Genomic DNA, 23,435 nt, shown 5'->3' with positions numbered 1-23,435 from the left:
GGTCCTAGAAGGAGAGCAGGGAAGGATGAATTGCATTTCTTATTTTTAGAATAACACTGATTGTGAAGCTCCAAAGCCCCATTTTAATGGAAAAATCTGATTGGAAAGATCAGTATTTCCGACACTGTCAAACTGCTTTCCTGTTTTATCCAATTGTATTCATTAATCCTTGCCATTGAGTGGGTTAGGTCATAAATCCTTGAGATTTTTTCCTAACATCCTGTGCCAGGCTGCTGGTTACTGGCAGTGCCCAGCAGCTGTGCTTCCCATGCAGGCAGACTCTGAGCTACGCTCCCAGCAGAGGCAGAAATGGCTTTAGCTTGCCTTGGGCTTGCATCTCTCCTTGCTAAGAGGGTGCACTGCTTTGTCAAGTAGTGAACCTTATGCCAGCCATCTTTTGGCCCAGATGGTGTTTCCTGAAGATTGACCTCTTCTTTCTTTTTTCTTGGATATGATCAGCACAAAATAAAGAGAGATGTAAATTGCAGAGAGTGGGCAACAACAGAGACGATAGACAGGCTTGGCAGATGACAAAGAGATTAGGATTTTTTAATTATCGTTTGTAAAAAGCTTCCTAAGGTACTTCTTCCTTCCTTCTCTTCAGCTGCACAGTTAGAGCAGCTTGCTGTTGGCTGCTAATCCATTGCTTCAGATGATGGATCTGAAAGCTCCCGCTCAGCTGCTGGTTTATGTGGGCTTTGACATTTTGCTTGGGGCAGACCTCTATTAAAATAACATTGAGTGCACTAAGTGGATGCATCAAAAGTCAGCTAAGGCCAATAGTATAATTTCTCATATGACTTGCTTTCATTTGTGCTCCGTTAGGACAGGGGTGATGAACAACAGTGAGGACTTGCATAAGAATATTAACGGTCACTTGATAAAAAGTGGCCGTTAAAAGCAGCGTAGGGGAATGTAAAGTGATAGATATATGGGCTGCTGTTGTGCTGTGTGACCAGAAGTGAGCTGGGAACAGCTGCTGCAGCCCAGGAGCAAAGGCTCGGGGCTGTGGTTCAATTCCCCAGAGGCATCAGCTCCGTCCTCAGAGGTCAAAAGAGCAAATGTCATGTTGGGAGGAAGTAAGGAAGGAGCTGAGAGCAGGAGATGGCACGTGGTGAGGCTGTGTGGATGTGTGGCTTTTCCTTGGATAGTACACTGATCTCACTTGGTCTTTCTAGAAGATTACGATCAAGGAATGTTGCAGAAGAGCTGCAGAGGTGATCAGAAGCATGAAACTGCTGCTCCTCCTTAAAGTATGGTGGGTTATTAAGGCTGTTTCCTGACGCAGATGTGCCAGCTAACTAACAGGAGGCAATTATTTCAAAAATGGGAAAGTCCTCCATTTAACAATGTGGAGTGAATCAGAGGGAGATCTTGTGGCTATGGGCACTGATAGGCTATGAGGGGAACGCAAAAGCCAAAGGCATGCATCCTGCTAGATAGCAGAAGAGACAGGGAACCTCAGGGCTGCTCTGAGCTAGTATCCATGGTGGTGTCAATCTTCTAGAAATAGGCTCAGAGCCCCTGAGAGTATGTAAATAGTTAAAAATTGAATGTTAGGGCTTAGAAGCATCAGTGATTGCAGTCTTACAACATGATAAGATATTTTTTTCTTCTTCTCTCTTATATCATTGTCATGGAACTGTCAAGCACCGGAAGATGCTTAGTGGAGGAAAAAAAAAAACAAAACCAAAAACTCAGAAATGTGAAGAGAATTTATGTTATGGTTTTTATGGTTGTTATAGTTACTCTAAGTGCTTTGTTGGAGAGCTAGTGTGGATCTCTTGTTACCCATAGTTAAGTGATGCTGAGCAAACACTTCACTTTTGCACCCTAATTTTGTTCTTTATTTTCTGTCTGTCCAACCAATGTCAGAGTTTGCATTAATACTCAGAAGTGAATTGGTGCTCTTCAGTGAATGTGGAAATTTTACAGAAATACAAAACCCTCAGAGATATTTATGATGATGATGGCTTTGATCTTTGTACCTTTTCCACTCTTAAAAAATAATGTGCAATAGCACGGTGAAGTGGGATTATGTATTGTGGTGTGCACCTATGAAGAAAACAAATGCCCTTGAGTCTGTTGTGGGATAGCATCTGATGATTGAAAGCACACTGCACAACTAGAATAAAAAGGACTGTTGAATAACTGCTTGTGTTGGAAAATGGTGTGAAGGTTGTTTAGCTCACTGCTGTGAGATGAAGCATCTCTTTAAAACAGACCAAATCACTGTTTTATGAAGCACTGTGCACTAAGCATACGAGATTAAAAGAATAGTGAGTAACTTTGTTGATCAAATGTAAGTAACTTTTTCTTTTTCTTTCTCTCCTCATGCTACCCGTTCCTCTTCCTGGATTGCTGCTGTACCTGCATGGGCTCCTTGCTGCAATGGCTCTAATTCCTTGTTCCACCAATCTACTTTTGGATGTGTTCAATCGATGTCTTCAACACTGGAAATGATGGAAATGCATTGTTTACAAAGTAGCTGTAAGTATCACGTTGATGATGACATATTACAATTTTTGTGAAACACAGTAAATGGTGAGGCTTTAGTAAGGGAATTGAACTGAGCTGGGTGAAAGTCAGGAAGGGATGAAAGCTAAGGAGGCCCTCTGGTAAGTGTTGGAGACGTGAAGTCTTGCCCTGCACTATGATCCGTGCATTGGAAGGTAATGCTTCAACAACAACAAAAAAAGTAATAATTTATTTATAAGTTGTTGGAGGAGTCTAAGAAATTTGACTCCTCCTATTTTTTGGTTTGTTTAGAAGTAGAAGGTGTGTGAACAAATCAGATCTTTTCCAAGTCAGTACAGTGAAAGTGCCAATTTTAGTCGGTGTTGGCTTTCCAGAAACTCGAACTTGACAACTGATTTTGGTTTTTACAAAGGCTCTTTCCTGTTGATGGAATATAAGTCCTTGAGTTAAACATGGCATTCAGATTTGACACTTCATACATCCTTTTGTTTAGTGACATCTCTATTTTGTTTGAATTAAAACAAATTGTGAATGTAAACATGATACATCCGCTTAGCAGAGCAAACAAGCTGAAAGTTGCTGTCTAGTCTTGTTTGGCATTTCATTTTCTGATTTCTTAAAACTCTTAGTAGTAATACCATTCCAGGTGTGCAATTCTTTGTAAAGGAGAATGAAAGGAAATAAGAACAATGTAATCAAAGCAACAGTTATTCTTTTGCTTAAGAATAGTTTCTGGTAAGAATGGCTTACATTAAAACGTATGTGCAAATTGGCAAGTAGAACTGTAAGGAGTGTCTGAATATGATTGTTTTATATCTTGTGGGATAAATAGCAATTACATATATTTAATAGTTATTAAGAACCTGCCCTATTGAGGAACTTTTTCATAACTTAAGGAACATCCAACAAGTGAGAGTTGCTATCTCTGAAGCATTGGCTCCTGTTTAGCTTGTTAGAACATAGCTGATAATATTTCTCACGTGTTGTAGTGATAGATTAGAAAAGTAAAACAAACTTTGAATTAATTAAAAAAAAAAAGTCAAGAACTCAAATCTTCTAAAACTTTTCAGATGAGCCTTGAGACTGAGATGAAACAAAAATCACAATAGAATTTGTGAGAATTTCTTGATGACAAAAGGTGAAAATCACACATTTGGAGTACTGACATCTGTTTCTGTGTGTGTTTGAACTTGAAGCTATAATACCTAGCTTTAGCAGGCTGTCATTTAATATTCCTCTTATTCTGTATGAATTAATTAAAAGACACTGCCTTTTTAAAAATGGGAAGGCAATTAATGCATTATGTTATCATTAAATGAGAACAGATAATCATGTAGTATTAGGATTAAATCTTTCTTTCCTAAGCAGTTCTGCTAAATTCAGCCTCTTCAGATTTACTTACACTGGTGCCATCAGTGAGTTTGTGTCGTGGTGATGTAGCCTTCATTGAGAATAATGATTTCTCTGCCGAATGGAGATAGCAGTTATGGCAGTTTAAACAAAATTAATTAATAGACTAGTGTCTTAGGATTGCAAATAAGCTAGTTCTTAGGGCATTGTGTGTATTGAGAAAGGATAGCATTTTTCTATACTTGCTACATACTAGGATGCTTGCTTTAATTAAAAAACATTTTCTTTTGAAGTATAGGAGTTAGTACTGTGAACATGTTGGGTTTTTTCCCTGTTTATTTCAGTATTTAGGAAAAGCATCCAAATAAGCACGAGTCAACCATGTACAAATTTAAATCAACTGTACTCCATCCCATACAGTCAAGTTCTAAGGCAGTAGTGCCTGTAGTAGAACAGATTTGTGTGTGGGTTTTCATAGAATCTCTGTCCTATTGAAACTAGTCTTGGAGAGGGGAATTCAAATTGGCAGACAGTGCTTCAACTCTGAATGCGTGTAACTCTTAAACTGTGAAATTGAGGCAACATCAAGTCACATTCTGTCATCTTTGGTTGGACATAATCTACTGTTTTAAAGCCACTGTTCCATATAAAACAGTGTCTGGTGTTGCTTTCAGTAGACAGCTGTGTTGTCAAAAGTATTCTCACCTTTTCTGTAAAAGAGAGCTGAACTGCTGTGTCTCATAAGAAGATCCTCAGACCAGTTTCATCATCAAACACATTTCTAGGATTCTGCTAGAAGAATAGTTTGAAAGTAACATGGCTGATGTCTGGAGGATTGCCAGTTCTAGGACAGCGAGGGAGCAGCATTTTAAATACCCCCAACATTTTCATTTTAGTGGTGAGAAAAAATAATGGCTAGCATCCGAAATTCTCATCTCTTTTCGTAGTAGGACAATATTATGAATGACAGTAAAGGGCAACTGAAGTTTTACATTTGTGAAGGGGTTGTGGAAACCTGTGCTACATTTTCAAATACTGGGCATAGACTGACCACAAAGGGATTAATAAGGGCCTCTAGCTGTGTGATGCAGAAGGAGAGTGCATCAAGTTAGCCCCAGAAATATTAGGGCATTTCCACCAAGACGCACAAGAATATACTCCTACAACTTGCCTGTGTTTCAAATGAGTTTTGGAACAAAGTTTTCAATGTTTGTACTTGTACACTGTTGTGCTTGTGTGTTAACACAGCATAGTGTTAACACAGCTCACTCTCTGTGCGAGACTACTGGATGTTGCTGCAGTACCTTGCTCTGTCTTTGATGCATGCAGGTCAGGATGTTGAGAGTTGTAGGACAGACATTGCCTTTTTGGGTTCTAAGAACATACAATCCCACTAAGAAGTTGGAAGCTTCTTAAACTTGTGAATATCTCTTGTCTTAGCAACAGAAGAACCTTGAAGGATATGTGGGGTTTGCAAATCTTCCAAATCAAGTTTACCGGAAGTCTGTGAAGAGAGGATTTGAGTTCACACTCATGGTAGTAGGTAAGTTTCCTTATTCACTGAGCAGTAATCTCTGGATGTTGACATAGTTCTAACACATACATTATCATGTTAAATTTTATTTTGCTTTCAAAAGAAAACCAGCATCTTTGTCTTCTTGACTGTTAGATCTAGAGTGTTCAAAAAGAACGTGTCTTATGCAGGTAGATAAGGATTAAAACAAAGAATAAGAACTCTGCAGTTTATATAATCTTAAAAAAAAAAGGACTGCTGTGGGTCTTGTCTAAAATATGACTTGCATGTATCACAGAATAGAAGGGATTTGAGCTCACATTTTCATCTGCATAAAAATGGAGCTGCTTTTACAACGGCGAATGCAGCATGAGAATCCAAATGCAGAGTTAGATCCTGCCACTTGACCATATCCAGTGTATTCTACGTTTCTGTGGCCACAAAGCTGTGGTACAAAATCAAAGCTTTAATTTAAACAAACCTTTCTAGTTTGTATGGTTGCAATGAAAACCAAATGTAAACAGTGGGTTCCCTATGGACTACAGGCAATTTGAAACTGTAGTTGGTATGGATAAAAAGTGCTGGACATAATGATTCATTTAGGTGTCAGTGATCACCCCAGTAGTTATCTGCTTTGATAAGACATCTGATTTCCCTTTTATTCTCATCTGAGTATTAGTATGGTAGTAGATCATTATTACAGTTTGGTACTGAAGCATATGTACTGGTTATGTAATTAAATTTTGTCATGGTAATGGTCAAAACAACACAAAATAATTTTGTAATAGCCATCTGTCTCTTTCTTGATGCCTGCCTTTGTCTTCTGTAATTTGGGTAGCTTTAATGCTTTGTTTTGTCATCAATACAGTGGACATGCTGTGCAGTCATTATGTACATGTTACATAAAAGTACTGCTGACAAAGTTAGAAACAAAGGTCAAATTGATGAAATCTTGTAGTTCAGTTATTTTCTATTGATTACAAAGTGAACATTTTAAAATCTGAGTTGTTTTTTTTTTAATTATTTTGGAACTAGAAGTCCCTTTGTAATCTAGCATCCAACTACAGAATTCATTTGTTACAGAAATCTACTGTTTAGAATAAAATAGGGTTTTCTGCTCTTGGTGAATGGGAAGGAAAAACTGTCTTCAAGTTTAAGCCAAAATGGGCTGTAATTTGCTCTTCATTGTTTCAATCTTGCAAGAATCAAGTCACTTAAAGCACAAATAATGACATATATTAGAACTGTAGGAAGTGGGTGAATTTAAATTTGTGGTCTTTTGTCTGTAGTGTAGACTAATGCAGTTGCATTTAGAGAAACTGTAGAAAATGTCTTTTGAGAAGAAGAGTTGATGGAAAAGATGATTTTGACTAGAAAACTTGGTTACTACTTCTATGTTTAGTACTGTTTTTGTGTGTAGTATTAAAATTTAATTTCATTTGTGAACAAATCTGTTAAATTTTCTGCAAGCTCACTCAGGGAATCGTCAGTAGTCTTTTACATTTGAGTGTTGATTTTTACCATACCTCGAGTACAGAAGGTCTGTGTGTGGACGTGTGTGTTGGAACCAAATAGTACATGATCTCTTCATACTAGTAGCTTGTGTGTGTGTGAGGGAGTATTTTTGGGTGGGAAATTCCAGGGTAACTGGTGCTGAAAAGATACATCCATTTTAACTATGAACATGAGATAGTTTGCATTTTACTGAATGCTTCTTACAAATGTTGAACTCCAACATGCAGTTTAATTCAAGTGATTAACTACTGCTGTGTTCATGCTTTGAGGTAGTGTGAGCTAATGTAGGCTTGCAGTCTTTGGCTGCCAGTAGGATAAAATTTACTAATAGTTAATGGAATGTCCTGTAGTGTGCATATTCAGATTTGAAAGTTTTAGCACTGTTCTGTTCTGTTTCTGGTCGGTGCTGATTAGCGAAGAACTGCATCATCTCTTCTTGAAAATCTAAAATACTCTCTTGCTCTTTTCTGTTGCCAGGAGTCATGTCTGCATTGCTGCCTCTTTGCAGATTGAACAAATCTGCTGGTTCTGCTTTATTTATAGGTACTTCAATGTCAGTGAGTTAGCTGTTCTGAAGTGAAAAATCAGTTTGGTAAACAGATCCAAGGAAGAGCTCGTTTGGGATCTGCCATCTCTGTATCCAGCAGTTTTCAGGTGTTTGGGAGGCTTTAATGTGCATTTCCATAGATACTGATAGTTGTTCATTTAGTCTGGGATTGTCAATAGAGCTTACAGGGTTTATACAGCAAGACACATGGCTTCTTTGTCCTGAAATGTGTTCTGTAAAAAGTCAGTGGATTGGTGTTCTGGAGGGACTTGTCAGTATGGTTAGTTGTACAGTTACACTTCAGATTTCAGTTTACCTCTTTATAACGTTTTCCTCTGAAAATGTATTAAGTGCAGTATCCAACAAATCCAAACTTCTTGTTTCAATAAGAAATTTGTCAGGAAGGTCAGTTTTGCAGATTCTGTCCAGTGTCAGTGCCTGTATCCCCACTGCGAGCAGTGAAGTCACCTTGCTTCTTGTGTTTGTGCTGGGCATGTGATGTTGCAGAAAACACTGAACATAAGGCCCAGTGGTTGCTGAAGAACCTGGCCTATGTTTTCTGGAGTGGATTCAGGATGTGAATACTCCTTGTTGAAGCTTTGGAAGGTGCTTGGGGCGTAGCTTTGGGAAGGGCTCCATTTCAGCCACGTGGGGCAGCATGCTGTCCTGTAATTTGGTCCAAGCCCAGATTTTGTGCAGTGAGCTTATTTCTAGTGAAGTATTTTCTGGAAGTGTAGTTGCTAATTCTCAAGTGTTCTGGTGTTTGCATTAAATGTAACTGTTTATGAAGTACTTATAAACAGCTGATGTAAAAAATGTTTCACATTTGGTGTTTTAAATATCATTGAAAAGTTAACTTTGCAGAGTAATTCCAATTCCTGTTACAGTTTAGCCATTATAAGCGTTTCAGTTCTTCAGCCTCATTAACTATAGTCATGTTTTCTCTAAATTCAGTTGCTTCTTTTGGTAGTGTTTCTAAAATTTTCTTAAGAAACTGAAGACTGAGATATAGCCCTTCTTATTCCTATGTGATCACAGAATGGTTTGGGTTGGAAAGGACCTCAAGGATCATGAATCTCCAGCCCCCTGCCACATGCAGGACCACCAGCCTCCCCATCTAATACCAGCCCAGGCTGCCCCAGGGCCCATCCAATCTGGCCTTGAACACCTCCAGGGATGGATGGGGCATCCACAGCCTCTCTGGGCAGCTGTTCCAGCACCTCACCACTCTCTCTGTAAAGAATTTCCCTCTGACATCCAACCTAAATCTTCCCTCCTTCAACTTAAAACCATTTCCCCTTGTCCAGCTCTTATCTACCCTTTCAAAGAGTTTATTCCCCTCCTCTTTGTAGGCTCCAGGGCCTACAAACTGGGTCTACAAACAGGCTGATGGGCTGTGATTTGGACATTGTTTTGTTTAATGGTCCCAGGAAGGTTTTAATCCTGTAATAGATGTATTCTAAAGGGCTGATCAGTATTTCACATGAAATAATGCTATTTCTGACACTTGCATTTGTAGAATGGACACTAAGAACCTTTTTGAGGATAGGATGTCAAGCAGGCAGAAATAGGCACTGAAAGTTTAAACCCTGATGCTTTCAAAAGAAGACATTCAAATGATTTTATAAAGCAGCTAATTCTACGTCTTGCATATTGAAATCTCACCAGTGGAAGAATTGTCAACTTAGTCTCTGCAGGCTCTTTTCAAGATAACCCCATGTAATCTCATAAAAAAGAGATAGGTGTTGAAATGTTTGAGGGTCCAAGATAAATGCGTGGTCTGTATGGTATCAAGAGTGCAGTCTCTATTTTTCTGTTTTTTTTTTCCTTACCAAGGAAAGTACCTGCCAAAGTCAGACTCACAAGAAAACTTCCAGAAGTAACACAACTCTAGATTGTAGCTCGCAGTTGAAGAAAATCTCAACTATGAATTTGTGTTTTTTTGCTTACTGATATAATTACAGGTATTTAAGTACCAAGTGAGTTCTGTTTTTTTTTATTTTGTTTGTTTGATTTTTGTTTCAGTGTAGTGAGAGGTGTGGAGCAAATAGTTTCTTTTTGCTCTCTTTCTTCAAAGGGCTGCATCAGGAAATCCCTCTTCAGTTGCTCTTGTACAGAAATGATGCTGGTAACAAGTGATTTGAACTGAGGTTCAGGAAGATACCAAGTCGTAATTTATTCTAGAATTCTTTTTACCTACAGTCTCCAGGTACTTGAGCTTAATTTTTTGAGGTGGCTTTTCTTAGAGCAGTGTGCTTTGAGGTGTTTGAGTTTAATGATGCTTTTTAGCAGTTGGACTTCTAAGGTTTGTTGGAAAAAACTCATCTGAGCTGCAATGTGTGCAAAACCCCCTACAGGCAAGTGACTTTGCAGAGGACCTTTCTTCTCAGTTCCTATTTCTCGACCATCTGTTTGGTAGTTTTGACTATGAAGGCAGTTTTTAATCCTTTCCTGTAGCAAATTGACTGTTTTGTTTTCTAATTGTTGCTTTAGTCTTGTACATCACCTGTGGATTACAACTTAAAGGAAAATATCACACTGTACTGCGATGGTGTTTTGTTTGTAATTATATGCGAGCTTTAAAATGTTTTGGTTTAAACATTGCTTTTTGGCTTGGACACAAATGGAAAGGCTGTATTTTGCAGGACTTGAAGTTACTTTTGAGAAAAATGCCTTTACTGGTCCCTGGAGAAGACTGGTATAATAGTAGTATTTTTCTGATGATGGATTGTGTTCTGATTAGAATTACCCTTCTGTTCACTGTCTGGTTTTATGAGACCAACAGGTGTAGCAACTGCCTGAGATGCTCATGTGTACTTGTTCTTTGCCAATGCGATGCCCTTCCTTCCCAGCTGTGCCTCATAGGTGGGATAGAAGCCGTTCAGTAAAGGATAGGAAGAAGAATTGAGTGCAAAATAACACGTGGATTGACAGTACCCCTCTGGAGGATGTTCCCAATTGTCATTTAGCTATGTATTGAAATATTCTTTAGTAAGATTTTACATTGTTTTTCTTCTGCCATACTATTCAAGTGCATGTTTGGGCTTTGGTAACTCCTTCCTGTTTGACTTCCTAGGAGTAGTGAAGAAATAGAGTATTCAATTCAGGCATTCTGTTGCCAGGATCTTCACTGAGGTGCAGAAATAAGAAAAATGATTGCATTTAACATACAAGTTATGTGGATCCAGTGTTGCAGTGATGATCCTCCAGAGTGTTAAAATGCATAACTAACTGCTTGCACATAACGGGTGAGACCCCTGTCCCACCCTGAAGCAAAACATGCTGAACTCAGGAGAACTTAGCAGACATAAAAATGAAAGGTGCAGAAAATTGATGGAGTGTGGTAGGGAGCCAGGGGATTCCTAGAGGTGCCACGTTCCTTGGAAATAATTTCTGTGGATGGAGTAACGCCTCACTAGCGAGCACATCACTGCTTTTTGTGGAAATAACTGTCGGGGTTTCTTGGGGAAGGGAGAACAGATGAACTCTGGAGGTGTGGCAAAGAGGGCTGTATTGCTTCGATGTGTGGAAGGTCACTAATCTGAGCTTACGCTCTTCCACTGAGTTACTTTTAGGCGGGAACTTGGAAGTGTTCGTTCACGCAGCTGCTTGGCTTCAAATAGTTCTTGTCTCATCCTCTTTTTTGTTTTTCCTTTGTAGAGCAGTGAAACCCAGACATTTGCAGTGTGTTTGCCCTTCTCACCTCTTCTGTAGTACTTTGCATCCTCCATTTCTAGTGCTGTGGTAAGACCAAAACCTGGTGGAGGAAGAGAAACTTTCTACGCTGTATTATTGCTGAAATTTAGTGTTGCTGAAAGTCAGTCTAAATATTTAAGCTTATCTAGAAACCATGGCTCTTCAAGTACTCACAAGTTGCTCATAGCATTGTTTTTCTTAATCAATCCATAATGGAAAATTAAAAAACCCTACTTTTATAACCTATTTTTGTTAAACTCCTTTTAAGCCTGCCCCATACTCACTGTGCAACACATAAGGCTTGCACATAAGTGCTAATAGACTAGAAGAGCTAAGCAGTGAAACTGGTATTTAAAATAATTGCTCTTCAATTCTCGATTTCTTTAACTTAGCAATTTCCAACGTTAGCTGGAATTGTAGTGCTCACTGTGCAGCTTTCAAATAGCCTCTTGATTTTTATTTTCTTTCTTCACTGTTTGGATGCCATTTTCTGTGAGTAGGTTGTGTGAAAACCAACTAAAGCTTGGTGTCTGTTCCTGGATGCCCTGGCTAAGGCCAGGGACATTTGGTACTTTTGCTTACGTTTGTGAAGTTTGCATCCATGTGGCTGCAGAGACCTGATGGCTCATTTTAAATGCTACATATTATTGTATTAAAATATTGTTTTGAGAAGTAAGGTGGCACCCTGCTGGGTGTATTTAAACTGAACTGAATATTTTCTTGCTATGGCAGCATTTTGGTCAAAGCCTGATTTCTGTTGTACTTTTCTGTTTGTTTGCATCCTGGCACGGGTTTTGAGGGAAGGGACTTCCACCAAACGGTGTGGCTGCGATCTCAACATCTGGCAAAAGCTGCCTGTAATCCATTTGGCTTTTATTTCTTCAAATAAATGATAACTCTTTGAAAAACACTTCTTTTTTCCTGTTTGACATTGCATTTCCTTGTCAGTCTCTCATCATCTTACGAATTCTTTTGCTTCTATCCATACTTAAAATTGGATTTCTGATAGGTGGGTCCAGAGAATTCCATGAGAACCTACTGAGATGCTGTGCTGTGCACTGTGTAGGTGCCATCTTCACGATCTTTTTAAGATGTAGAGTTCTTCAGCACTTATATACACTTTTCCTAGTGCTAGCTGTTTTCAAGTCCTTTGTAACTTTTTCCATGTCTGTAGATAAATATTTTTCTTTAGATTATTTTCCTTATGTTAGCTCACCTCTTTTTTTGTAGAAATAAAATGAAAAAGTTGTCCTTGTCTGTACTTGTGTGCACGTACACAAACATGCATGCTGGTATTTCATATTACCATGCTTCTGTTTGTTATGGTGAGATGAGCATTTGAATCTGGTTCGTGTTGGTTACAGGTTTATAAATTACAATTTAACTGAAATGAATAAAGCTGGGCCTCTTAAGTTTAACATCATTGCACGATGTTCCAGACAAGCTATTGTAGATAGCTGGATGCAGAGGTGTTTAGTGTAACAAGTAAACTTAAACATGTCTTAAAGAAAATGCCTTACTGGTGGATATGTTCAGCTTCTGAAGCTGTTTATCAGGTGGCTGACATTTGATTCTACTCTCAAAATCCATCCTGAGCTCTTGTGTACTGGCAGGGTATGATCTAAATGTTGCCCATCTTGTAAGTAATGATGTGTTGGAATGCTGTCAGGTTAGTATTGTTTCCAGTATCTTTGGATTATCAGGTGACTGTTATTATTGGACTGCTTTTTGGGCCATCATTGCCACAAGCCTGGAGAGAGGTTCAAAGCAGAAGTCTTGTTCTTTTTTTTTTTTTTCTTTCCGTGCTGTATGGATTGAAAGTGTCTCTTCCTGTTGGCTGTGTTAGACTTGCTTGCTGTATCAAGAAATGCAGCAAGCTTCATGAATGAACAGGTTAACTTTGTGACCAAAGTGATATTCTTGGATGGAATATTTGTGGTCCAAACTTCCAATTGTAGTAAATCCACAGTGCTCTGTTAAATGTGATTCTTCTGATTTGCTGTAGCCGTGTTTTCCCTTGGGCTGACTTTGCAAGAGCAAGTCATAGCTTCACTGTGACTCCATTCAGAGCTGCTAGATTTTGTTCATTTCTCCAGTGACTGTGTGTGGTGAGGCTATTGCACGCATGTTTTTGGTGCTTTTCTTTGAAGCTTCTGAGCATGTTTATGATGAGTTAGTTTATGCCCTACTCTTGTCTAGAATTATTTTTATTGATGAGAATCAACATATTCTAAGAAGAATTTCCCTTCACTTCTGGTCTGGTGCTATTGTAGCCTGTTTTCTCCAGCCACTTACTGTAGTATGATAGCTAAGCCAGACTATTCAGGTTTATCAATACTTGAAGAAGAGAAAGGTTACTGACTGTAACGTCAGATTAATTTTTGTTTGGATTGTTGACCTTAATTTCCATCCCAGCTTTTCAATTTATTTTATTACTTGTACTGAAAATGCAAATGGGAGAATTCTTAAACTTCATCTTGAAATGGTGGTGGATTTCTGTCACTGTGTTAATATAATCTCTATAAAGTGTGTCATGGTGCCTCGTCCCTGGAGGTGTTCAAGGCCAGGTTGGATGGGGTCCTGGGCAGCCTGGGCTGGTATTAAATGTGGAGGTTGGTGGCCCTGCGTGTGGCAGGGGGTTGGAGATTCATGATCCTTGAGGTCCTTCCAACCCTGGCCACTCTGTGATTCTGTGATAACATACTTCAGGCTTAATAGAAAGAAGGAACTAAGATTTTTTGTTTTTAGGGTGGGCCCCGAAAAACTTTTTTCACAAGCAGTCTTTGCTTAGTGCTTGTCATTGATGAGGCTTTGAGCCAGAAATTATGCTGACAACTTGTAGCAAAACTTGGAACGTGCCGAAGCTAATGCAACTTACATCATTCAGATATTTCCATGAACGAAAACCAAGTGTTGTTCATGATGCGGATGGTTCTCTAGAAAGGCAAAAATAGGCTGTGGTTAATGGATGTTAGACTGTTGGCCTCTCTCAGAATGGAAAGAAACACAACTGAAGGACCCAGAGAAATGGAACAGGGTAAGGGTAGCAAGTTGGTTGTGCAGTACCTGGCTGTGGTCTTGTACCTGGGGCACGTGAGCTGTGCTGTTTTCTGTGTAAGGTAACTGCTCGGTTGCTTGTAAAGAACCTAAAGCATTCCCAGAGGACTCTCTAACTGTAAGCTGCTGTTCTCTTGTAAATAGCAATTTTGCAGTCTGAAGTCGTCATCTGTTAGGTTTTGAATTTATAGGCTGATCCTGAATCTCTGGTCTGTTTTCTGTAGGTAGACACAGGCAGCTGAATAGTAAATCAGTGTCTGATGGCAGTTGTTGGAATGTTTGTGGAGCATTTTCCAGAAGAGACTAGCAGGCATTGCGTGGAAGTGAAGAACTGCAAAACAAACCACTGAAAAATGCTGAAAAACATTGTGATTATCAGACAGGTAGTTGGTCACACTTGATAAGCTGAACAGGCACAGATTTAAGCATCGAATGCAAGAATGAGAATAATTATGTACATGCATTGGTTATTGCTGCTACCTTGATCCACGTTGCCCTATTTTCACTATAATGTTTCATGTTGAAAAACACATTGGGGAACTGTGTGTTTTGGAAGTGAAATCCATTGTTTGTTCCAATATTTTGCATCTTACTGTAACTGATCTGTTCTTACCTAAGATCTGGGGACTTTTTATTTTTTTCCCCTGAACATTACTTGCCTGTGATGCAACAAAACATTCTGTTGTTTCACTGTGATGGAAAGGTTCTCAAGGATCTGCTTTTTGCCAGTCAGAAGAACGGTTCACAGAGTTGAACAGTTTTGAACTATTGTCCCAAGTGTAGTGGGCTGCATATGCTGATGTTTGTTACAAATGAGGTAATCTCAAGAATATTCTGAAGTTCTTTTGTGTGGTTGACCAATGCTACAGTATTCTAGTGAAGAGCTGGTTGAATTTTCATGTATAAAACACTACCTCAAACACTATGGTGGTAATCTTCATTGCATTCAATTAATATCTTTATTAAACTCTAATTCATTAATTTCTTTTCATGTCTGCATTGCCTTCCCACGAGGAGACTTTGAGTTTGTCCTGCAGAGTTGAAAGGCAGATACGGATTTTCTGAGTAAACTTTTGTGTTTGTCTTGAAAGTCAGCAATTCTTTTAACATCTGTTTGTGCTTGGTGAAGGTATGAGAAAGTTTACTGTCTGTTTCCTGTTATTTTTTTCTTCACTGCTTTCCTTACGAGCTATTTACATTTTCCATTGATAAAGCAGTATTTTTTTTTATTTTAAAACCCCCAGAAAATGCTTCGTAAGAAATAAGTCTGACAAAGAACCCTTTGAGCAATTGAGGCAATAAATACCCTGCAGTAAAAATAGCACTGTCTCCATATAGGATGGCACAAGTTAGTCTCAGAAGGAGCTCTTCTAAGGATCTGAGGATGAACTTGCACTGATCATCAGCTTGCTTAAATCTTGCATAATATATGGGTGCTTTTTTTCATTAATGACCTGTAGAGAGGTTAGAAACACAGAATCATAGAATTGCTCGGGTTGGAAAAGACCATCAAGATCATTGAGTCCAACCACAACCTACCCATCCTACCCTAACTCTCCTTCTGCTAAACCATATCCCTGAGCACCACATCCAAACTGTTTTTAAACACATCCAGGGATGGTGACTCAACCACCTCCCTGGGGAGCCTATTGCAGCACTTTACAACCCTTTCTGTGAAGAGGTTTTTCCTGATATCCAACCTAAACCTCCCCTGGCACAGCTTGAGGCCGTTTCCCCTCATCCTGTCACCTGTCGCCAGTGAGAAGAGACCAACCTCGCTCTGCTGCAATCACCTTTCAGGTATTTGAAGGGAGCAATAAGGTCTCCCCTCAGCCTCCTCTTCCCCAGACTAAACAGCCCCAGTTCCTTCAGTCTCTCCTCACAGGCCACATTCTCCAAGCCCTTCACAAGCCTTGTTGCCCTTCTTTGGACCTGCTCCAGCACCTCTGTGTCCTTTCTGTACTGAGGTGCCCCAAACTGAACACAGTACTTGAGATGAGGCCTCACCAGTGCCGAGTAATAAAACATTAGAGTTTAATTGTAATTAGGGATATTTGCCTTCTCAGCTTGTTACATTTTGGTTGCCAGGATTTCTGTATCTTAGGCGTCTGGCAAAGGACTGGAGAAACCTACAAACCTCTGAAATGGTAATTCAGGTTTGCGGTGAACCTTTCTTTCTTGCTTCCAGCAAGAAAGCCAGAGTTAGGAATTAAATGATGTCACCTTCTTGTAGACATTCAGTATGTGGCACTTCTTGCTGAAGATAACTTTGTTAGCGTGATTCTTCTGAGAAGGTAAGAAATAGTACTGAACAAAATGCTAACCACCTTTTTTCCATGTGCTCTGAAGCCTGTGTGAAGGCAGCTAAGGAAGGCATTAGCTTGAGGAAGGAAAAGGAATCCTCCCACAGCTCAAGTATGTTTCACAGCGCTAGCTTTTGTGGCCAGTTGATGAGCTTTAGAGAAACTGATGATAACAGACCTTGCAGCTCATGATCTTTTCGCCTTTGGCCTCATTGCCTGCTACACCTCATCTCTTCCTGTATGTAGGTTTCTGAATTGATAAGGGTAGCTTTTTGCGTTCCCTTACTCCATCGTGGCCTTACAGAACTTTTCCATCTGTAGCTTATTGTAGTCTGAGGTGCCCAGAGTGCGTAAGGCTTGATTTATACAGTTATTTCAAGGTTATGTTTTGTCTCTCAGTTCTTCCTGAGCAACTGAAGCTAATGAATGAAAACAGTTATCACTGCAGGAAAAGGTCTTCTGTTAGTGATCTGCAAAATCTGTGTGCTTTAAATTTACTCTTGCTACAAAAGAGGTTGCATTACTTCATCAAATTCTCATTAGTTATGAATTCCATTAGCAGGTAAAGTTGGTTTGTTAGTTGGAAAATTAAATAATAAATGAACAGTGTTTTGTCAAGTACACAGCTTTGTGCACTTGGATCCTTTCCCTAATGTGTAATGTTTTTATACTGCTTCATGATGAGATTTCTGTACTGACTGCAAACAAATGAGTTGGGACTGGATAATCAGATTAGATTTTAGTCTTTGGTATCCCTTAAATTGCAGCATATTGGCATGAAGTATCACAGCTCTTCCAGTTTGTGCAGCAAATAAAAGGATGTGGCTTTTATCTGTTATGTATGCTGTTAGACTGTGGTTTGAACTGTTTTTCACATTTTTGACTTAATTTATCTGCTTTGGTTGATAGATGTCAAATGGCAAGCATTCAAATAACTGGATGAAACAAAACTGACTCAGGAACTGCTTTATGAATTTTGCAGATATTTGGACTACTTGAGGTTCTACTTAAAAAATAAGGAGCAACAACAGTATTTGTTCTTCAGCTTTATGTAGTCTAATGGTAGTTCTTATGTGAATGAGTCTGATTTCAACATGCAAAGCTGTGAGACTTTTGTCAATATAGATTATTCTAATAAATGTAATGATTTTTATGTTCTGTTGTGTTCTTTCCTTGCTTACATGTTTGTAAGTGGGTTAGTTTGGATCTCTTTCTAAGGTTAGGTTATCTTCAATTTGCTGAGTTGAAAAATAAGCACTCTGGGCCTAGCTTTTTGGTTATGAATAGATACAGTCTGCATTTTGCCCTGCTTTGGGAGGCGTTTCACAGCTTGTTCACATTTCATAGTTGCCGTTGTGCTGTTTATACTGGTGCTCTGTGGAATCAGCCCTTCTCTAGCTGAATGTGGAGGTTGGTGGCCCTGCATGTGGCGGGGGGTTGGAGATTCATGATCCTTGAGGTCCCTTCCAACCCTGGCCATTCTGTGAAGAGAGCCCCTATTTTATTGAATCATGTAAGATTCTTATAAGCTGCTTGTTTCCTTCAGGTGGGTGTATTGTTCCAACAGCAATGGCTACCAGCATGCTTGAGATCAAATCTGAGGCTGGTCATTACTGGATAACAGTTTGGGAGCCTCTAGCACTTCAAACTCTGCAGAGAATACAGAGAATTCACTTTGACACAGTTAAAAATCATGTAGATTGTGGCATCTTTTAGGGAAGTGGGCGTATGTGCCAAATTTAGGTTGTCAGTGCTTGCTATATATTCCCTCTCCTGTGAGTTTTCCCATGAAGTATCCTTCTTTAAGGTTCCTGTTCTGTGATGTGAGAGATCCGTGGAGCTCATACCAGTGCTTGAAGTATTGTCTGAGCGATGGGACACGACTGCCTCAAGAAATGTTACTGACTGTTGCTGTTTCTTTATGAAGAGAGAAATAAACAGCTGCTGCTTGTCAGGAACCACGGTCTCAGTTTGCTTCCTAAAATTTCCTTTTTGACTTTTTATGTGAAGTGTCCTGAGCTGAGTTCAGCATAGGTTTGGGTACATTGTTACATTTTGGCAATCTTTATTGCCCGGCTAAGAAAATAATGCTGTAATGAAAAAATCTCTTTCTGTAAAGGATCCTTTATAACTTTTCAGTTGAAATGTGCGCAGATGATGTTTGTTCAGCTGAGAATGGAAGTTAAAGGCCCTTGTGCCTTGCTACCTGCTCTGCTCAAGGAGCTGTTTCATAGCACCACGGCTGGGTACACATAGCACCCTTTCACGTCCAGAGATCTTGTTTCTGAGATTTCTGAGCGGAGCTTGTTGTTGATGTACTTTGGATCCTTTCCAGAAGGCTTTTTATTACTGGGTATTCAAAAACATCTTCAGCTCTTTCCACGTTTTGTAACACAGTACTGCATATGTCAGAACATATGTGTAGCTTCACATTAGTCTGCTTCTAGAAGCAAGCACAAGCTATGGCTCTTGAAGCTATTCTGGGAGAAAGTAAGGACTAGATATTCTCAGGTGGGAAGGTACTGAGAGGTTGAAAGTATAAGGCAAAGAGAACTTGATTGCTGCTTAGTTTTGAGGTGCAGTAAATTCTGATTTGCAAAATTTATGTTGAGTTCTCATGGATAAAAAAAAATATTTTTAAAACAGCACATGCCTGAAGGGTTTCTGTCTTCCACATCTTGCTGAATAGCATCAACCACCGCCCCCAAGTCCCTTTCCTCTTCACAGTCACCCAGCCACTCATCCCCAAGCCTATAACACTACATGGGGTTGTTGTGACCAAAGTGCAGGACCCAGCACTTGGCCTTGTTGAACCTCATCCCATTCATCTCAGCCCAGCCATCCAGCTTATCTAGATCCCTCTGAAGGGCCTCCCTACCCTCAGGCAGATTAACACTACCTCCCAACTTGGTGTCACCTGCAAACTTACTGAGGGTGCACTCACTCCCCTCATCTAGGATATCAGTAGAGATATTAAACAAGATGGGCTCCAGTACCAACCCCTGGGGGACACCACTTGAAACGGGTCACCAGCTGGACTTAACTCCATTAACCACTACCCGTTGGGCACATGTCTATATAGGGCATGGTCCTATAGCCAGTTCCTTACCCAAAGAAGTGTATACCTGTACAACCTAGGGCAGCCAGTTTCCCCAGAAGAAGCTTGTGAGAGACTGTGTCAAAGGCTTTGCTGAAGTCTAGGTAGACTACATCAACAGCCCTTCCCTCATGTACCAGTCTGGTCACCCAGTCATAGAAGGAGATGAGGTAGGTCAAGCACAACCTGCCTTTCATGAACCCGTGCTGGCTGGGCCTGATGCCCTGGACACCACGCACGTGCCATGTGATTTGCTCCATAACTTTCCCTGATACCAAGGTCAGGCTAAGAGGCCTGTAGTTCCCTGGGTTCTCCTTACAGCCCTTCTTGTAGATGGGAGTCGCATCAGCAAGCCTCCAATCCTCCAGGACCTCTCCAGTTAACCAGGAGCACTGATAGATGGCCGAGAAGGGCTCGGCAATCACCCACACCAGCTCCCTCAGCACGTGAGGGTGTAGCCCGTCCAGTTCCATGGACTTGTGACAGTTCAGATGGAGGAGGAGCAATCTGTCTGTCTCCTCCTGAATCGCTGGGGGTATATTCTGAGTAGCATCCCAGACTTCCAGATCAGGATGGAAAATGGCCGGAGGATCTGGCCATTTAAAAAAAAACTGGTCTGACTATTACAGGCAGATGTAAAGAAGGCGCTGAGGATCTCAGCCTTCTCCTTGTCCTCAGTGGCCACATTCCCTGCTCCATCAAGTATAGGATGAAAATTCTCCTTGGTTCTTCTTTTACCATTGATATATTTATAAAAGGATTTTTTATTCTCTTTTACTGCAGTGGCCAATCTGAACTCAAGTTGGGCTTTTGCCTTCCTAACTTTCTCCCTGCATACCTTAGCAACGTCCCTGTAATCCCCCCAAGTAGCCTGCCCCTTCTTCCTGAGGACATAAGCTCTTTTTCTTCTGGAATCTCAACAGTAGTTCCCGGCTCATCCGCACCGCTCGTCTTCCACTACGCCTCGCCTTACGGCACTCAGGGACAGCCTGTTTTTGTGTCCTTAGATTTCCATCTTGAGGAGCATCCAGGCTTCCTGGACCCCTTTGCCCTTGAGAAGCAACTCCCAAGGGACCTGTGCAACAAGCGTCCTGAACAGATCAAAGTCCGCCCTCTGGAAGTTCAAGAAAGTAGTTTTCTGACATCTCCAAGAATAGAGAATTCTACAATTCCATGGTCGCTCTGCCCAAGACAGTCCCCAGCCTTCACTTCTCCCACCAGTCCTTCTCTGTTAGCAAAAACCAGGTCTAGCAGGGCACCACCCCTGGTCGGCTCTCCTACCAGTTGCATAAGGAAGCTATCTTCCATGCAGTCTAGAAACCTCTTGGACTGCTTCCTCTGTGCTGTGTTACATTTCCAGCATATATCAGGGAAGCTGAAGTCTCCCATGAGAACAAGTGCTGGCGATTGCATGACTTCCGTGAGCTGCTCATAGAATGCTTCATCCAACTCTTCATCCTGCCTAGGCGGTCTGTAACAGACCCCCACCAAGATATCCCCCCTACAGACCTTCCCCCTCATCCTTACCCATAGGCACTCAACTCTCATTCCCAACCCCAAGCTCTTCAACATCAAAACAGTCTTTAATATAAAGGGCCACAGCACCACCCTTTTTTCCTCATCTATCCCTTCTGAAGAGCTTGTAGCCATCTATCACAGCACTGCAGGCATGGGAGCGGTCCCACCACTCTCCAGCCCTTGCAAGTGAGGGAAATGTTACACACTGTGAGCAAATTAATTGTTTCCTCTTGAAGGATTAAACTTGTTTTGGGCCTGCCCTTTCTGTAGTGAGCATCACGGATGTGTCAGCGTGTTGTGTAACTGTTGGATAATGGAAACTTAGATTTCCAACTTTTGGGAGTTACTGCACAGATGTGGTGGTCTATTTTTCTAATAGTCTGCATCGTGCTGTGGATTTATTGACTATTTCTTTCTGAAGGGCTTTCTTTTTTTTTTTTTTTTCCCCTTTATGGCTTTTTGAGTAGCTGGATTGTTTTTTTGGCTCAAAAGAAGTGTGTTTGGCATAACATTTTGATCTGAAGTCTCCATTTAAAGCCATAGGTTGTTATTAAAAAAGAAATAAATTAGCTGCATCCAGAACACCAGAGCCTTTTTTTAAGTGCAGTATTGCTGAAAAAAATACAAAAGATGCATTGAAGGTATTAACAAGTGCTTTGCATTCTCCAGCTCTTCTGAGGCATTTAATTTCACTGTAGAATAGTTTCAGAGGCCTTTAGTTTAGAAATACAAAATCTGCATTTTTTCATCAACAAAACCTGGATGTAGAAATTGTGTAAATCAGCAAAGAATACATTGAATACTCGGGAGGAAAAATGTTCAAGTCATGCTAAAATGCAGTAAAATTTTACCTTTCTAATTAGCATCGATCTTGTTGTGTAATGCTGTTTTTTCTCCTGACTCTTTGTATCTTGCTGGCTGCGTTTGGGTGACTGTGACTGTGTTGATAACTGCCCAAGTGTTGTTGAAACTATTCCAACTTCTCTTGAAAGCAGATTTCTTAATATCTCAGTTCTAAGCCTGCTAATCAGCAGCCAGTCATTGGTCAGAAATCAGAACTAAGCACTGTTTGTGTATGTTCTGAATAGTGTGGATTAATAGAGCCTTCTGTCGTGTTACATACATGTTTTTCTTGGCATTCTGTTTGAGGATATGTCAAATATAGTAGTTGTTTAACTTTGGTCCTTCTTGGTTAAATGCACCAAAGCTCTAACATAGTATTTCTTCTGTTCTTAGGGTTGAGTAGGGCTTTTGGAAAGAAGCAAGTAAATGAATAAGATGGGGGCAGCTTTGAAACTGCACTTGTTTGTATTTTGAGGGTTATTTTTGGTTGTTTTTAGACTTGTGTTAAAGTCGTATGCAAACACATTCTTAAATGCATTGGTTTCTTTTGACGTCTTATGAGATCTGGTGCATAACAACGCAGGTGAGATGCTATGTTTGCTACATCAGTACCGAGCCACTTTTTCTTTTCAGAATGGTGAGGACAGAAACTGTGTTAAGTCTCCTTCCCTACAATCCAAAGGTGGTAAATTCCTGTTCTTCTTGAGCATGTGTCTTACAAAACATTACTCAGAGTAGCCTAACAGTATTCTGTGGCTCATTGCTGTCTGGGCAAAGGTTAGAAGTGTACATAAAACATGTTCAGGAGGTTATGAGATGTGAGATTGGAGAGTAGGAGTGTGGTTGCAAAAATCAGAGGGGTTTACATTGGCTATTTCAGGTTTGCTTTCTCGGGCAGAACTCCTGTGTAGAGTTAAAAGAACTGATTTCCAGTCAGTTTGATAGCAGAGTCGGTTGGTTGTTCTAAATAATTACATCCCACCTCCAAAGGCCCAATTCTAATAGATATTTCTCAGCTTTGACTCTAAATCTGGCTTCCCTGGTTGGCAAACCTCCGCTGTGTTTTGGGAGAAAGTCGCTCCTCACTTCAATGTAAGTTGCTTTAGTCTGGGGGCACTGGAAAGCACTGCTCTGCTGTAGGTGAAACTGTGCTTCAGTGCTCCAGGGGGGAGAGAGCAAACCAACAGACCCCTGTGAGAAAGCTGGCGACCAAAAGAATTAATACAGAGCTATGTGAAATGTCAGGAAAAGGCCACTGAGGGTGTGTTCCTCTCTTGATCGAATAGAAGTTCTTGCTTTTTTTTTTTTTGCTCGTTCCTGCCCCTGTGTGTGGAAAGAAAAACCCTAAAGTTTTGAGGAAAAGAGGAGAAAGGAAGACTGTTTCCTTCTGGAGTTGAAGCATAAAAGCCTGCCTGTGTTGTTGGGTCGTTTATCTGGGAAAAATCATTTAGGTAACTAAGGCTGGCAGTGATCATGCAAAAGAGCCCCTTGAGGCTGGGAGAGTATTCTGCATACAAG

General features: G+C 40.3%; 1 protein-coding gene across 1 annotated transcript in view; it reads left to right on the top strand.

Annotated features, from left to right (window-relative positions):
• SEPTIN7 (septin 7) overlaps positions 1-23,435 on the top strand; it is a 69,270-nt gene that overhangs the window by 6,975 nt on the left and 38,860 nt on the right. The window contains exons 2-3 of the mRNA XM_031554057.1: positions 2,486-2,490; positions 5,269-5,371. Of these exons, the coding sequence (XP_031409917.1) occupies positions 2,486-2,490; positions 5,269-5,371 (108 nt within the window). The remainder of the gene's footprint in view (positions 1-2,485; positions 2,491-5,268; positions 5,372-23,435) is intronic.

The sequence above is a fragment of the Meleagris gallopavo genome, chromosome 6 (genome assembly GCF_000146605.3).
Source record: "Meleagris gallopavo isolate NT-WF06-2002-E0010 breed Aviagen turkey brand Nicholas breeding stock chromosome 6, Turkey_5.1, whole genome shotgun sequence".
Classification (NCBI taxonomy): domain Eukaryota; kingdom Metazoa; phylum Chordata; class Aves; order Galliformes; family Phasianidae; genus Meleagris; species Meleagris gallopavo.
Note: the sequence above shows the minus strand (reverse complement) of the source record. Positions and strands in the feature narration are given on the sequence as shown.